This window comes from Idiotropiscis lumnitzeri, chromosome 13, assembly GCF_059441095.1.
Source record: "Idiotropiscis lumnitzeri isolate Australia: NSW breed Sydney's pygmy pipehorse chromosome 13, RoL_Ilum_1.0, whole genome shotgun sequence".
NCBI classification, from domain to species: Eukaryota; Metazoa; Chordata; class Actinopteri; order Syngnathiformes; family Syngnathidae; genus Idiotropiscis; species Idiotropiscis lumnitzeri.
This window is the reverse complement of record NC_142403.1, coordinates 18,950,162-18,967,282: the sequence shown is the minus strand read 5'-3', so window position 1 is coordinate 18,967,282 and position 17,121 is coordinate 18,950,162. Positions and strand designations below refer to the sequence as shown.

Sequence of the window (17,121 nt, the reverse complement as noted above, 5' to 3'; positions counted from 1 at the left end):
TCGATGCGAACATTCCCGAGACGTGACTCACCGAGTGACGTCATCACGCTCGTCTTAGCCTCACGCACACTCACCGCTTGACCATTAAAAAATCATTTTCTTTTTTTTTAACAAAAAATGTAATTCTGTAAAATTCCAAGTTTGTTCTCGTATTAAAAATCCAAATAAATGCAACTTTTATTATTATCAGGGCACAAATGTTTTCTAAAACTTTATTGTCTTCACATCATCGAATGTTTTCAGTTGTACTTTATTTTACTTCATTTTTTGCTGGTTGTCAGTCGCATGCCAGTAGAGGGCACTACAAGTCTCATCACGAAGAAAAAAAACCAGTTGCCATTGGGATTCCTTTTTTAGTCAACTGAATGTCATTCCAATAATGTCAGTCATCCAAAGATGGAGTCACAGGTGACGCACGTCAGGAATGTTGCGTCGCCGAGAACAACAGGCGCATAGAAAGTTCTGCAAAAAAGTCCAAAGCAGCAGAGCAGGTGTCCTCTATTAAAAGAAGCCCCTTGACCCGGCCGCTGTTGTCAAGACTGGCGCGCACAAACACAATGGAGGCTTCAGCTTCAGCTTTGGTGGTCTGGGGACCGAAGGAGCTGGCCTCGGCTCCGCTTTCATCGGGCCTCCATCGCCGAGGCGTGCGTTCGTTCAGTCATCCCGGATGCAAGGGATGACCGAGCGCCAATACCAGGTGTCATATCTGGCTGATACCGGACTTATTTGAAGGTATCGGGTACTGGTGGAGGCTGCCGATTCCAGTCACCGATACATAAGCCAAAAAAAGTGTGAAATTGAGAAGGTTCTTGCAAATCTAATTAGTCAAGAACCTCCGTATTGAAAAGTGCAGGTCGGCCATTTTGGTTTGCAAGATGGACGAGGTGAAATTTCACAAGTTGCGAGCGTTCATGGGGGTCAAAATTTGACCTGCGTCCATAAAAGTGGAGTGCCTCCAGATGGTGCGTTAGTTGTTCCACCTGCAGGATTGGGCCTCCTGTTGGACTTCCATTCGGGGGTCAGCGTAGTGTCAACGCGCCGCTGGGGTGGTCTGCAGTCGTCCTTGGTGGGCCGGCCGGGATGAAAATGAGGCGACCTGTCAGGGTGCGGCCCACACATGTCTCCTTCCACTGTGCCTGCCTTGGACACCAGGGGGCAGTATAAAACATTCATACAGCTATAATGTTCATCAACATGGTCTCAGCTCCTTTAAGTCACTAAGATTCGTTTTTCTTTGCAGAGGATAGAGAATATATGATGATAAATGGAACACAAATGTCCTGCCGGCCGGTACCCGGTGGTCGGCGACGCCTGACCTAGAGGACTTTGCAACTAATTAGGTGTCCTCTGAGTGCACTTTTTTTCCCGGGCGGGAAAAAAGATTCTTTCCGTGCCCCGTCGGTCGTCACGCTCCGGCTGACTCGGCCCATACAAGGAAGCTGCCGAAGCTTTGAGGCTTTGAGGCTTTGAGCAGCAATCAGGAGACTTGAAACGATTCTGCACGACTTTGGAGTCCATCTTGATAAAAGATGAGCACGTGATTTTTTTTTTCCCAGACTTGATGGAGGACATGCGACATGAAGACAAATGAGCTGTTGTCAATTTTGTTGCCATGGTTACCATCTGAACAAAACCACCTACTTGAGACTGTTTTGCTCTGTTCCCAAACTTTGCATTTTATGAAGCAAAACAAACGTAGAGAGAGTTGTCAGAATGTTATAAAATTAAAGTTGCGTTTGAAAAATTATGCAACGTTCTGAGAAAAAAAGTAAGACTGAAAAAAAAGAAAGTTCTGTCGCGTTTCACCAAACAACGCATGCGTGCGAGCGACAAACTTTTTGGTCTTCACACGCGCATTTGCGAGGACGAGCACGAGTGTCTCTGCGCGGCCACGCCATTGACAAGTGAGTGCGCGCGCACGCGGGCAGCACGACGTGCGCAGCGAAGCCTCGCCGGAGCGCGCGCACCCGCCCGCCCGCACGCGCGCGTGTATTTGGAGCAGCGTCCATGATCTTCGGGAGCGGGAAGGTGCGGACAGGTAAGACGCCGATCACGCCGTCACCATGAAAGATGTCCTGTGACGTCATCTCATGCTTCGGTAAACATTCTTGACGCTCTGCGACGTTTTCGTCACGGGGGTGCGCGTGGGACCCTAAATGGGTCGCGTGGGGTTCCTTGAGTGTCAAATTAAAATGGTCAAACGTGTTTTGTTGAATTCTAAAGTAAAATGTTACTATTTGATTGAGGAGGAAAGAAGTACAACTTTTTTTCCGCACGTGTACCTAATAAAGTGGCCGCTCGCGGTTTAAAATGTGAACACATTAATAATAATAATGACATTTTGATACCTGAAATAATTATGAACAACATTCCGTGCACTGTGTTTCTCTCTAACATGATTTCAGACAATTATATGAGTGCTTCGCAATCTTTTTACACCCCACAAAATTAAAAAAAAAATACTTTGCACCAAAGAAAGGCTCTTAAACAAATAATCAAAATGTATTCTCACTTGAAGGTGAAATATAGTTTGTATTTAATGTGAAAAAACAAACAATTCAATAGATTAAATGAAAATTTATGGACGTGTGCCTGAAAAGTAAAAAAATGGAAATTGGCACTTTTGACAATCGGACATATTTCTTGGAATCAATGTATCACATATAAACAAAATGTGTACCAGATGAAAGACTAAAGTCCCAATATTTTACGTATTTGTGTCATTTTCATATTTTGTGTAAGTGCTGAATGATGAGCAAACAAAAATACAGGTCAGTTGTCACACTGAATTTTGCAACTAATAAAACAAAATGACCTGCTGTTCTCCTTTTTGCACTTGAAAGTGAATATTGAAGAGAGGCACAGAAAATGTTCATCACTGATCTTTAAAAAAAAAAATTGAACAAAACGTAGCCATTCAAAAAAGGTTAACATCAAATATTATGCCACATGCATTGGATTAAAGTCCTTCGAACCTGCTGGCCTCAAATGCCGGTTTTATGTTTTCTTTAACAGAATATTCAAAATGAAATGAAATGACATTGGTTTATGATGAAACTTCAACCAATCAACAACTAATAGATTGATTTAGAAACACTCAAACCAAACCTGACCACCAATTTCCTCACTAGTCAAACTCATCATTTCAATCCCGTTTAAAAATATATCAAGTTAATTATTTTGCTTTGAGTTGCGCAAAATTGATTAATTGGCACTCATTAGAGCTTACAATGTCTTATTGTGTTCTTCGATAGGACGCGAACACCCGACCATGTAAAGAAGGGTCTCAAATGCCGGTCCTCGAGGCCCGCTTCCCTGCCTGTTTTAGATGTTTCCCTCCTCCAACACATGTGATTTGAATGATAAGCTCAGCGATTTCCCCCCCCAAAAAAAAAAGTTTTTCGAGAGTCTGGAACGAAATCACGTCATTTCCATTCATTTGAATGAGTCAGGATGATTTGAGATCGAGACAAGCGGCGTGGTGACGGCACTCACCCAATGGCGGCGTTTCGGAATGCCGCCGGCTTTGGTGCCGCTCTCGTTATGCTTGTCGTTATTTTTGTCTTTCAGATGGAAAACGTTGGTGGAGGCACAAGGCCTCACGGAGTCGGCACCGGCCCAGGAAGTGGAAGGTCAGCAATACGACCTGGCAGAATAGAAACAGCGCCATTAACTTGCGTTCATGTTGGGGGGAAAAAAATTATGAAAATAAAATAAAAAATAAAAAATTATAATAAGGGTGCTATTTACAAGAAAAAAGTTGTAATGCGACTAAAATCAATTTGATTAATGTCAAAATGTTTTCAAACGCGATGAGACAAGTGTTGAAGTTTTACAAGAAATTGTTCCAAAAATTTTATTTAATTGATTGAATTTGATGAAAATAACTCTACTAACTCACTAACTCCACAGGGTAAGATTAAATAATTTCTTTAGAAGAAAAAAAGTTGGAGCGTTATTAAAATAAAGTTGCATTTTACAAAAACAAAGATATGTTCATAAAGGAATTTTTTTAGGAAGTTTAAAAAAAAATAGAATCCTAAATTAGCGGCCACATGGCCACATCTTTGAAAAAGTTAATGACTGTCATCATCAATAAGAATTGAAAACTTGAGTGGATTATTTCACATTTCGCAGGAGAAGAGCATGGAGCATCGTCACCACGGCGATGCGGCCGCACAGGCTCTCGCTTCAATAGCCGTCGTAAAATATTCAGCGCCAGCGACCACGAGTCCGGTGACAATTGAGTGGACATGTACAGTCTGCCATCCTAAAACGAAGAGAAACACAACACACAGCTAACTTTGGTGATGTCATCACATAAAAGGCAAACAGAAAAAGAAAAAGCAAAACTCAGAAGGATCAGCAATTTTTTTTTGACAGATGGGCCAGAGATGATGAAGTGCGCATGAAAAATGTGAAACTGTTTTATCAGCTTGACCATTTTAATTTGAACGTATTTTATTTTTAATGAGCCCTCCTATTACATTCATTAGCAAATTGTGACCTTCCCGATGTTTAAGCATTCATGTAAAGATTAAAAATAGTTTTTTTAAACGCTGCAAACATTCATGAAAAAAAACTGTGTATAAGTGCAGAAATTTGTACCCTAGTATCACTCTCAAATTTCAAACACACATATGAAAAAATGTAGTTTTTTAAAAATTATTTTATGTATATAATAATGTTCAATGTACCGTTCAGTGAGCGCGTTTGTATCCTAAATCATTTTTCCCCCTTGAAATGAATGGAAATGCAATTAATCCCTTCAAAAATGCACTCAGCCATATTGGACAGTTTGAAATCAAACTCAGTAATATTTGCGCTCCAGATAACCTTCAAACATAAAAAAAGGGATCTTGTTTGCCCGGTGTCACCGTTTCATGGGCATCCATTTTGTTTGTGTCAGGTGATGCTGTGGCTGATGGCGGCGTTGCTCGCCCTGGCGGAGGACGTGTTGTCCGACAAGGACGGCCCGGAGAACCAGCTGGACCCGCACCGGCGTGTCCTCGGGCGGCCCTCTTGGAGACCTCCAGCACCGGAGACCCAAGACCACGTCGCCCCCCTGTGGCCCGAATCCTTCGGTAGGCCATTGCTTCTCGAGGCATTCCGATAGCGTTCCCTCGATTTCAAAACGGCCGTTGGGGGCTGATTTATAACTTTCCACGGGTCGCAATGACTTCACGCTTTTTTCACCCATTCATCCAACGCTGATGCTAAGCTAACTGCGACAATGCGCTGGCACACGGGAGCTTCTTAATATAGTCCCGTTACAGTATCTGGACCTTCTCAAGGCCGAGCTCGGTCATCGGAGCCTGGGTAAAAATAAGCCATCCGACGGCGGAAGATCCTTCGAAAAAGCCCGTCCACGCGAACACTCCATCATCCGAGTAGCCATGATAAGTAACGTGGACCGCGGCTATTTGAACTGGGCCTGCCTATGAATAGAGAAAATCTTCGTAAAATTGAAGTCCAGAATTTCATTGAAAAATTGCTTTGACTTTTTTAACCCCTCCCGAATTTTTTGAATAATCACATGCTCATCTTTTTATCAATAAGGATACACTGCCAAAAAATAAAAAACAAATACGCACTTATAGTGGTGCCTTGAGATACGAGTGACCCGATATTTCCCGATTATTTTTTTTTGCTTTGACTTGAGAGTAAGACTTTGAGATGTGAGTGCCGTATGGTGACAGAGAACTCAACTCAAATCGCAAGAAACAAAACAAAGAGTTACACGTCATATATTTAGAACAACCTCATAGCTGCGCCTTTAAGTCAGCTAGCTTTGGGCTAATGCTAACAGATAATCCCAAATCCCATCGACAGGTTAACAAATTCGACGTGGTGGTGTTGAAACCATTCCTCAATGGAGATTTGAACAAAAACGGTGCAGCAACACCCTTCACGGGGGAAAAGGACTCAGCCCGATGGTGAATAGCGATAAAAATCTTAATTGCCATGATTCGTCTTTTATAAGCAGGTGTTTCAGTGAATAACAGGGAATACGTTCCCTTAAAAAAAAAAAAAAATTCAAGAGGCGAATCTGTGAATATCAAACCGTAAATATGGGACGTGCCACTGTCATGTGCCACATTATTTCGGCATACACGAGAGCGCTCTTGATGTTCTGTAAATGCGTATGTCGGTGTTATACTGCCCCCCGGTGGCCATGGGGGGCACCGCCTTATTCTACAAAAATCCATCAACGCGATTGGCGAGCACAGAAAATGATTTTCAACAACGAATATTGTTTGCGGTTATACAGTCATCGTTCGCCGAGCGTGACGTGTAACATGAAAATATTTCTGTGTAATTATGACACGACGCGCGCGAGTGTGTGCGTGTCTCAACGTGGCTGCTCGATCAAGAGGGGAAGACTCGTTCCCGTGGGGAACAAATGTGTGCCTGCCGCTGATTACAGTATGAGTGTTCCCGCCGTAAACATGGAGGCATGAACTGACAAGCACACGCCTAGAGAAAGTGAGAAAGCGAGGCCAAGACAACCACAAACTTATGTACAGGATATGTATAGATCGAAAAAAATTATAAAAAAAAATATTTATATGCAAATTAACTGACTTATATACGGTATACTTCTATAGATGCATGGACGCGGCTCCAGGACGTAGATGCCGCCCAGAGCCGGTGGCGTCGCTCCCCTCGCGACGGCAAACCGCCGACATCTCGGAGGAAGCCGAAGACGCCCAAGGGCGGCGCGTCGTGCCGCGTCGAGAAGCGTCAGATGCGCGTCCGTGAGCTGGGCCTGGGCTACGACTCGGACGAGATTGTCCTGTTCAAGTACTGCGTGGGCTCGTGCCGCGCCGCTCGCAGGAACTACGACCTGGCGCTGAGGGCCCTGGTGGCACGGGGCGGCGTTTCGGGCAGCAAGGTCAGCGGCCGGCCGTGCTGCAGGCCCACTCGCTACGAGGCCGTGTCCTTCATGGACGCCCGCGCCATGTGGCAGACCATCCGGTGGCTCTCGGCGGCCGACTGCAGCTGCGTGGGCTGAGCGATGGCGTCGACGATGTCGCGATGTCGCGGTGAGGACCCGCCGGTGCCTTAGAGGCTCGCTCAACGAGGACGAGCTGGGGATCCAACCGGGAACCTTCAGGTGGGGGGAACCAGCGCCGAGATGCCCCCAAGAGAGGCTTCACTTGGAAGTCGAAACTTTTATGGAAGATCTTCATTTAGTTTGGCTCAAAAGAAGACCCCGCTAAGGGGAGAGAGGGGGAGGGGCTACTTCGAAGTGGTCCAGGGACTTGTGCGAACTGGAGCTAATACACCACACGATTGCCAACTGGTAATTTGCTTATTTGACAACACTGCTCGATGCGTCTTAACCTAAATGGACCAGAGCAGCCAATCGCACATTGCCAACCATTTGAAAGCATTTTGACAGATTTTTCAAGATGCGTGGACGATGTTCTACGATGACATACACACAATCTACCAAATGAAAGAAGAGATCAAAGACCTAAACATTTCCGACTTCCAGCCTGCGGGCGAGTAGCGCCATGATTTTTCTCCTCATACCGTCAAGTGTACTCACAAATTTGGGCTGATGTCCGATCGGAAGTGGTGCATCGCTGACATCTACTGGCGCTTGTGTGTCAATGACGTTGTTTCCAAGCTTGAAATTCACAGTGGAGCAGCTTCAGACACTCCTGTTGAAAAACGCAAATGTATAGAAGATATATAATGTGTAGTATATAACGTATATAATGTATATGAGTATACTCGTCAATGGCAGTGAGAGAAAACGCTTTTGATAACAAATATCGGACGTACGGGATTTCCAGGCAGACAGCTTTTCCATCTTTAGCTCTTTTTCACACCGTTGGGTGTATACCGCGCTGGCTGTGTTCTGTACTTTTGTTCCGCGTGAACAGCAAGAAAACGGAACAGCGGTTTTCTAGCTTGGAGCCAATTGTTGCAAGATCCCCGTTCCGAGGCTTCCACAGCCACAAACGGAAAAATGCCGGACATGCATGTCTGCATGAAAGACGTCATATTTTTTTTTATCTTTGTTATGTTCCGTATGAACGACACCTAAACAGAATGGCAGGTTTTTTTTTTTAGCTGTGAAGGTAGTGTCCCAAAAATTGGCCGTGTAGAGCATATTTTGCCTGACCAAAATTGAAAAAAAAACAAAAAAAGGTATAGCAAGGTTTAGGTTTTGGAAAAAATATAATAGAAATGCTTTAAAAAAAAAAAGACTTAATCATAGCATAGTCTTTAACCGATGTGGGGCGGGCATAAATTCTGTTGGCCGCTTATTCCATTTGAATGCAGTACAACAGCAAAATGCTGCTTCGCCATCTTTGCTTTGAACTCTGGTCTCCATTAATTGACCTGAGTCTGCTGACGTCAGAAAAAAAAAAAATTAAATTAGCATTTTCTTAACGTATTCAGGACTTCAACCAGAGCGACAATGTTGCAAGTGGTTTGAACATATGTTCAAGACCACAAAACATTTTTTGCTTTTCCCGACGGCGATAAAATGTTGCCGCCAAGGTCGAAAGAAAACATGCCACTGACGTGTACACACACATACACGCACACGCACACACCTCAGTAGTTCTGTTTACACGCCGACACGGTGTTGTGGGATGCCAGGACAAATATAGACGTAAGCCAAGCGTTCTTCAAAGTGACGGCTTTTCAACACGCCGTTTAATTTTAGATAGGCTGAGACGCGACACCATTTAACAAGCTTCGTCTTCGCAAACAAAGCATGCCGACGTCGCCGCCGTTCGCTGTACGACGCTCGCAAATCCGGAAATCACGCGAGAAGACGCGCGATTTTCAAAGTGGCCCCAACAAAACAACAAAATTGAGTTGAGTTCGGACCTCGGTGTTAATAAGCTTGACGGGTTAAATACTGAATCGCGAAATAACATCCTCTGTTTTTTTTAAGGAATGTGCAACAATTAATAGTTTCTTTTTTTTATGTATTACCTTTAATTTTTAGGAAAGTCAAAGGTCAATAGTCTGTCTTCTTTTTAGGAAATGAACGATGCAGACAAGTGAAGTAGAAACGGTTTGATGATTATGTTGTTGAAAAAAAATCGATAGCCTTAAATGATTAAATATTTTCTTTTTTTTTTTTTTTAATTTGCAACAAAAGGTTGTCTTCTTTTTTGGAAATAAATAAATCCAAACCAGTGCGACAGTAACAGTTTCAACAGTCTGAATTATGCTCGGAGAACATCACTAGCATTTATAATCTATAAAGCAGGTTAAAATCTTTCTTTGCAGGAAAGTGTGAGTTTTTTCTAAACGATGCAGACAAGTGCAATAGTAACAGTTTGATCAGCCTGAATAATTATGTTATAAAGTGATATAAATTAGTTACATAAATATGCTACGAATGCCTTAACAATGTATACCAGAGCTAAGAATCTTTTCTTTTCAGAAAAGTTAAATAACGACAGTTTCAACAGTTATGCTTTAAAAAAAAAAAATCAACAATGGCCTCATTGATATGTGCTGTACAAACTCTTAATTTTTTTCTTTTTAGGAAAGTGCCTTAGTACCGTTCACATAAACTGCAGATTATCATTTAAAAAAAATAAAACACTGACAGAACCTCATTTTTGCTCACAAGTCAAGTTCCAACTTTTCATGTACTGTGTCTTTAAGACATGCAAGGAGAACAAGCCTCAGGAAGATTGTTTGATCAGGTTTCACATTGTTTGAAGTCATTTTCAGTTCACAGCATTTCTCTCCCAACACTCGTACAACCCCATTGAACCTCTGACACGTTTTATTTGCATTTTCCTCGTGGAAATCTTTTGATATGGAGCAAAAATAGCATTCTTGAAAGCCCCAATTATTTAGTTCTTCGTCAGCAGTTTGTCAGAATGTAGAGTTTGACGACTGCATGTATGTCAAATGTATTGGGTGAAAAGAATTAGCCTTAACACTTTCATCATGTCTTAAAAATGAAAAAAGTGGAGAAAGCTGCTGTCAGATGCGATGCATCACCTTGACTTTTGCTGTACATAAAACATATTTATTTTTTAAATTATTTTAATTATTTTATTTATTCATCATTTGCATTGAACGTGACATAAGGGATATTTATGAGTCATATAAACAGTATTTAGCTTTCCACCACACTTATTTCTCAGTTCTGAAATGCGTCACAAACTTTATTTTTTTTTGGGATTGTGAAGAAGTTGTCTTCATGAATCTCCATCGTGTGTGTTATACTTTATCGACTGTAAGTGGAACGTCAATGCAATAACACATTTAAGGGAATAATAAAACAACCCGGAAATGGAGGTCATTGTTTTTTGTCAACTAATTCATCTAAGTAATGATTTTATTGCAGAGGAAATTGTTTTGGAAACGGGACAATGTATTCGATCATATTCTATAATGCATTCTAATCACTATTTTTGTAACTTTTGTACACATTTTGTAACACAGTAAAGTATTTTAAAAGTGTTCTAGTGATGTTTTTTTTTTAATTTCTTGTCAGACATTTAAATTTTACCTGAAATAGAAGTTTGTACAACAACCACCTGGTTGACCCAAAGGACCACTTGAGTTACCCGCGGGTTGTTCTCGAGATGCTTACGAAGGATGAAACGTTGTGTGTAACTCTCACTATAAAAAAGGTTGGCGACCCTTTCTCTAGATGTTTCTTCCTTTGGAATTATTCGCTGGGAAATTTAAAAGATTCAATAACTGAAAGTCTACGTAAACTACTTCAATAATAGACAATGCCGACATCTAGTGGACAATCATAAAAAGTAAGTTTCTGTTAAAAAACAATTTGAACTAAAGTGCAATACAATATATTTAACAAGTAAAAATAATATGTATATTTGAGAATATAAACTCATTTACCATGACAGTGAAAGGAATATAAGAAAGACGCCATGAACGTCATTGTTTGTTCCTACTTCCTGGTTCGTTGCATATGTCAGATCCCGGATGTGCCATTTTGATTTCGGAAAAGGGGTGTACGGGCCGAACCATTCACCACAACGCAAACTAAATGCGTTTGGTTAAGAGAGAAAGTGATCCGCCGGTTCCTTTGTCCGCACCAAAAGTCTAACAGGGATGTCAGTTGCCAAATCTTGATTGGTGTTATTATTTTAATTCGTGACATTCTAAGCAAACAAAGTGTTTTTCCCCTTCGCCGTTTCCGTAGTTGTTTAGCGCGCAGTTTGAGAGCGCAGCGCCTCACTCAACATTGTCGTTGTTTTCTGTAGTTGTCCGTTAATGTCTGCACAAGTCTGAAATTATTTTCAAAGTAAAAAAACACGTTAATTCTGGGAGTCAAACATTTATCGTATATGCTTAAATTCATTTGTGGCTCATCGGCGCGCCGGCAAGGATGCTAGTGGGCTAATTTAGAGCCGAGAAGCGGCGACAAGAGAACGAACATGGTAAGCTGTCAAATAGAGAACATGAAATGCAGGACATTTAAAAGTCTCCAGTAAATTGACATATTTACTTTTGTGGATTTGTCTTGTCGCAACTCAGAGAAGGAGTTTGGCTCCCAGTCAGGTCGCCAAGCGGAAGCAAGCCTACGATGAGGACGACGAAGAGTGGACGTGTGCGGCGGTCAGTGGGACGAAAAACAATAATTAAAACCATCTGACACATTTATTCATTGAGACCAAAAATAGTAAAAACAAAACAAATGTCAATTTAAAAAGCTATGAAAATGCAGTCATTTTTATTTCACGTCCATCAATCTTTGGAAACGGATAACGATTATTTTAAAAGTAGCGTCCCTTCTATTTTTTTGTGATTAACTGATGAATTCTATATGAATTTGCATCGCTTCATTCAAAGATATTATTTCAAAATGAGGATGCAAAAAAATGGAAAAGCCTTAACTGATAATGATTCTGACATCGCTTTGGTTCGTAGCGGCTTTCAGTTTTCTTTTTTTTTCTTTTGCACCGTAAATTAGCCTAACAGTTTAATCATTAGTAATCAACTCATTTGTTCCTCGCAACAAAAAAGTCCCCCATAAAGAAAAGCTTTGAAAATGCATACATTTTTGTCCCACATCCAACTTAATGTAAATGAATGCAATCCTTGCAAATTCTTCTATTCACATAGAATTGACACAAGATGGCGACAAAGCACTGTTTCTCTAAATGAAGCTCCTCAACTCACTTCAGCATAGTTCTTCAGCATCAAGATGCCGCTCAGCAATATTTAATTTTATATTGATCCACCAGAGGGCGCTGCTTATCACATTAAAATCACGTAGCAAACTTTACCAAATTTTCTGCGATAGGTATCATCTCACCAATTCTGCCTTGTTACTGACATGTGTTGTTTTGTTGGATAATGTTGGCGTGTCATCGCTGAGTGACAGTTGTGATTAACCCGTGTGCCATGTTGCTGTTCACAGGGGAAAAAACGAGCGAAAGGGAACCAAGTCGAGATTCGACCAAGTCCCGTGTCCCCGTTCAGAAGGCCGCTCACGCAGCTCAACGTTCGTCCCGTGTGCGATGACAGCAACAAACATGTGAGTGCAAGTGAAGGCCTGGCTTTGACTTGAGCGGCGCTTTTGCAGAAAATTGTCTCGTCACCTGATGGAACTCTTGGACCCGCAGGAGGAATTTATTCGTCGGATCCTCTCCAAGCCGTTTAAAGTCCCCATCCCGAATTACACGGGTGAGGTTTTGACCACCACAACTTTGCGGTGCTCAAGATAAAATAAATTGTTTTTGAAGTGGAATGTTATGCAATCACCTGACCTGAACCCCCCGCCCCCCCCCCTCCAAACAGGTCCACTGGGCATCCGAACGCTGGGCCTAAGGCGAGCCGGAGTGAGGCGGGCTCTTCACGACCCGTTTGCCGTGGATGCCCTGGTTCTGTTTGAGCCCGAGATGCTGAGCGCCCACGAGCAGCTCAAAACAGACAAGTAGGAGCGCTCTGACGTTTAGACTGCAAACATCAATCCACGTTCCGTTTATTTAATGGCTTCCTTTTGTTGTCAAATTGTCACTTTTTTTTTTTGCTTTATGTCTTGTGCAGGGACAAAATTCCCGTCCACGTGGTTGTGGATCCCGTCTTGGGGAAGGTGCTCAGGCCTCACCAGAGAGAGGTAAACTTGGTTTAAGGCCATTAAAGGATAATTTTTTTTTTTATCTTAAACTAGTTTTACGAGGCTGAAATTATAAGTGAGGGACAGTGTTGTTTTTTTTTTTTTTTGAGGCTGATTTGTCTGGAAAAAAAATCCAATAAAAATTGAATTCGCTGATTAATATATATGTAAAGCGAGAGAGTGAATAAATGATTTTTTTTTGGGGGGAAGGGCTAATTAACCCACTGACTGCCAATGACGACTAAAGACGTCAAAGATCCTTTATTTATTTATCTATTTTTTTTTTTTTTTTTTACTTGGCTGGTCGTGAATGAGTTTAATATCCGCGGTCCCGGTACACTAACGTCCGCATGTGAATTGTAGGGCGTCAAGTTCCTGTGGGAATGCGTGACGGGGCGCCGCATCCCCGGCTTGTTCGGCTGCATCATGGCCGACGAGATGGGCCTGGGCAAGACCTTGCAGTGCATCGCGCTGGTGTGGACGCTGCTGCGCCAGAGCGCCGACGCCAAGCCCGAGATCGACAAGGCCATCGTGGTGTCGCCCTCCAGTCTGGTGCGCAACTGGTACAACGAGGTGGCCAAGTGGCTGGGAGCGCGCGTCACGCCCGTGGCCATCGACGGAGGCTCCAAGGACGACATCGACCGGCAACTTGGTAAATTGTTTGCCATTCTGTCATTTGAAATATCTATGACTCCACGTCCGTCTCGTTTCCTAGTGAACTTCATCTCCCAGCGTGGGCTGCGCGTGCCAACGCCAATCCTCATCATCTCCTACGAGACGTTCCGGCTGCACGCGGAGGTTTTGCACAAAGGCCAAGTGGGCCTCATCATCTGCGATGAGGTGTTTGTACGCCGCGGGATTATTGACACCCGCGTTTGTGGCGCAACATGACACAGTGACTTTTGCACGCAGGGCCATCGGCTCAAGAACTCGGACAACCAGACGTACCAGGCCCTGAACGCCATGCGTGCCCAGAGGAGGGTGCTGATATCGGGAACGCCCATCCAAAACGACCTGCTGGAGTACTTCAGCCTGGTGCACTTTGTCAACGCCGGCATTCTCGGTAACGGTGGCGGGCCGTGCATTTCGCACGTAGGCCTTCAGTGAAGTCCTACTTAGTCCACCTTGAATAAATATCCTTCGTAATTGGACGACCTCGCTTCTCTTGAAAGGTCCGTCTTGAAAATGGCCGCGCAAGTGTATTTGAAGGCCTCGGATGAGTAATGCGTATTATGAAATCTGCCTGGCAACACGAGTTATCAGAATTCTGATTGGATACAAACTCTCACCTAAAATTTCAACACATGGTTATAATATGACATCAATGTGAAGAATATGATCATTTTTTTCTTGATTTTGTTGGATGTTGAATTCGTCATTCGATCCAAGTGCCGTTAACGGAAGGCGAAAAAGTGCTACTTTGGCAAGCTTTTGAAGCCCAACATATTATCCAACGTGTGCTTTCTGAATTTTGTCGCTGCCGTCACGTCAGGTACTGCTCAAGAGTTCAAGAAGCGATTCGAGCTGCCCATCCTGAAGGGTCGCGACGCCGACGCCAGTGATAAAGAACGACAGGCAGGAGAGGACAAACTCAAGGAGCTCATCGGCATCGTCAACAGGTCCTTTTTTCTTTTTTTTTCTGCAACTCCGCTTCGGGGTGAAAGTGGACTTATCCACCGCGTGTCTTCAGGTGTTTAATCAGGCGAACGTCCGACATCCTGTCCAAATATCTTCCTGTGAAGATCGAGCAGGTGCTCTGCTGCAAGTAAGAGCAATTTTCTCCACGATTTTACTCAACTTGACCCGGATTCGTCTCGCTCACGCCACAAACGCGCCGTCTGCCGACAGGCTGACGCCGCTGCAGACGGAGCTCTACAAGCGCTTCCTGACGCAGGCCAAGCCGCTGGAGGCGCTGCAGGCGGGCAAGATCAGCGTCTCCTCCCTGTCGTCCATCACCTCGCTCAAGAAATTGTGCAATCGTGAGATTTCGTCGGCACTCCTTTTGAAAGAACACATGACGACTGCTTTGAGTTCCGAGCGTGGCCCGAGAACAAATTGAACTCTGACCTCAAAGCGACAGCGTATTTGGGTGCGAGACGTTCAAATGTGGCTTTTCCTTCTTGTCGCGTGTCAGACCCGGCTCTCATCCATGACAAGTGTGTGCGAGGCGAGGAAGGTTTCCAAGGCGCTTTGGATCTTTTCCCCGCCGGCTACTCCGTTAAAAGTGTGGAGCCGCAACTGTCAGGTAAGAAGACGCCGGCGCAAACGTCACGACGGGTGATGCGAGGCGCTTCCTTTCTTCCAGGCAAAATGTTGGTCCTGGACTTGATCCTGGCCATGACGAGGAGCAGCACCGGCGACAAGGTGGTGCTGGTCTCCAACTACACGCAAACGCTGGACATCTTTGAGAAGCTGTGCCACGCCAGACGGTATCCTTACGTACGCCTGGACGGCACCATGTCCATCAAGAAGAGGGCCAAGATTGTGGAGAGATTCAACAGTCCGGACGTAAGTCGCTGGCGGAAGTCCACGCAGGTTTTTAAGAAGGGATAGGAATGCGCATTTGGAACACTTTTTGCCATTATTGTGAATAGAGGCCGCACGACGGCTGCAGAGAGCACTGTAAAGCACAAATGACATGCGTCGATCAACTCGTGATCTGATTGGCTATGGCAACTGTCTATCAACAGTAAAATTCACCTTGAGACACAGAACAGACGCCCGCACGATTGTATCTGAAGGCCTCGGAAAGAATAGTGCGCGCTACTGGTATTGTGAAATCTGCCTGGCAACACAATCTTGCTGAATTCTGATTGGATAAAAACACTCACTAAAAATACAACACCAGGATATAATATGACATCAATGTGAAGAATATGATCATGATTTCTTGATTATATTAGGCCAGCAGAGAAGGCCTTGACCACACTGAACTGGTTGCCAGCAAAATCTCCGCTTTTGGCTTGGTTTCAAATTCAACCGTTTGTTTCAGAACCCAGAGTTCATCTTCATGCTGAGCAGCAAGGCAGGCGGCTGCGGCCTGAACCTGATCGGCGCCAACCGCCTGGTGATGTTCGACCCCGACTGGAACCCGGCCAATGACGAGCAGGCCATGGCGCGGGTGTGGCGGGACGGCCAGAAGAAGACGTGCTACGTCTACCGGCTGCTTTCGGTGAGTTGGCGCGGCCGTCGCGTATATTCACGTACACACACGTGACCCTGCCCTCGCGCACTCCTAGACGGGCACCATCGAGGAGAAGATCCTGCAGAGACAGGCGCACAAGAAGGCGCTGAGCAGCTGCGTGGTGGACGAGGAGCAGGACGTGGAGCGACACTTCTCGCTCGGGGAACTCCGCGAGCTCTTTGCGCTCAACAGCGAGACGGCCAGCGACACGCACGACAAGTAAGAATTTGCGTTTCTGCACTTCAGAACGAGAAGAAGCCGAGCGTGCTCGCTTCCGGCGCTTTCTTTGCTCCTCTCACTATCTGTAAAGTTACATTGCCGTATGTGGAAAGACCAAACGTGTAATAACAAATGTCTGTTAGCGTAATGCTAACGAAGCGAATACGAATAAGGGCGGAGCAACAACACAAACGTGACTCGAAGTGACCCCGCAGGTTCCGCTGTCGGCGCTGCGTCAACGGCATCCAAGCGCGCCCGCCGTCGCCCGAGTCCGACTGCACCAACGACCTCTCCCAGTGGCACCACTGCTGGGACAAGAAAGGCCTGAGGGACCAAGTGTTGAAAGCCTGCTGGGATGCCGCTTCCATCTCCTTCGTCTTCCACCAGCGCTCTCACGAGGACCAGAGGGGCGCCGTTTGACATGTATTTATTTCTTTGTTTTTTTTATCTAAAAAAATAAAGTCTGTGTTTGTTACAATCTATTATAAACATTTGTACAAGTTGACACAAATCAAATGAAACTACAGTAGTATTCATTTTTGAGTTTTTGGGGCATCCATGGGAATCAGAATGAAAGACAAATGACACAATTCAACATTTCTTTTTCAATCAGAAATGCAAGTCAACT

At 44.2% G+C, this 17,121-nt stretch overlaps 2 protein-coding genes and 1 long non-coding RNA gene across 3 annotated transcripts; 2 read left to right on the top strand and 1 right to left on the bottom strand.

The window, feature by feature from the left end:
* Positions 1 to 460: 460 nt before the first annotated feature.
* On the bottom strand, positions 461 to 10,906 carry LOC148324920 (uncharacterized). Its single transcript, XR_015846350.1, has 5 exons — positions 10,864 to 10,906; positions 7,556 to 7,670; positions 4,162 to 4,270; positions 3,496 to 3,646; positions 461 to 1,140 (listed from the first exon to the last, which is right to left on the bottom strand). It is a non-coding gene; the product is annotated as an uncharacterized LOC148324920 (long non-coding RNA).
* Positions 2,008 to 7,743, top strand: artn (artemin). The gene is made up of 4 exons (XM_088313670.1): positions 2,008 to 2,038; positions 3,571 to 3,632; positions 4,910 to 5,084; positions 6,609 to 7,743. The coding sequence occupies exons 1-4, from the start codon at positions 2,008 to 2,010 to the stop codon at positions 7,013 to 7,015; spliced, it is 675 nt and encodes a 224-aa protein (XP_088169796.1). The 3' UTR covers positions 7,016 to 7,743.
* An 82-nt stretch (positions 10,907 to 10,988) lies between the features above and the next one.
* Positions 10,989 to 17,065, top strand: rad54l (RAD54 like). The gene is made up of 17 exons (XM_088313124.1): positions 10,989 to 11,408; positions 11,506 to 11,586; positions 12,392 to 12,508; positions 12,597 to 12,657; positions 12,772 to 12,907; positions 13,021 to 13,090; positions 13,454 to 13,742; positions 13,806 to 13,930; positions 14,003 to 14,153; positions 14,583 to 14,709; positions 14,781 to 14,855; positions 14,939 to 15,069; positions 15,225 to 15,335; positions 15,396 to 15,598; positions 16,083 to 16,262; positions 16,330 to 16,493; positions 16,709 to 17,065. The coding sequence occupies exons 1-17, from the start codon at positions 11,406 to 11,408 to the stop codon at positions 16,911 to 16,913; spliced, it is 2,229 nt and encodes a 742-aa protein (XP_088169250.1). The 5' UTR covers positions 10,989 to 11,405; the 3' UTR covers positions 16,914 to 17,065.
* Positions 17,066 to 17,121: the final 56 nt, after the last annotated feature.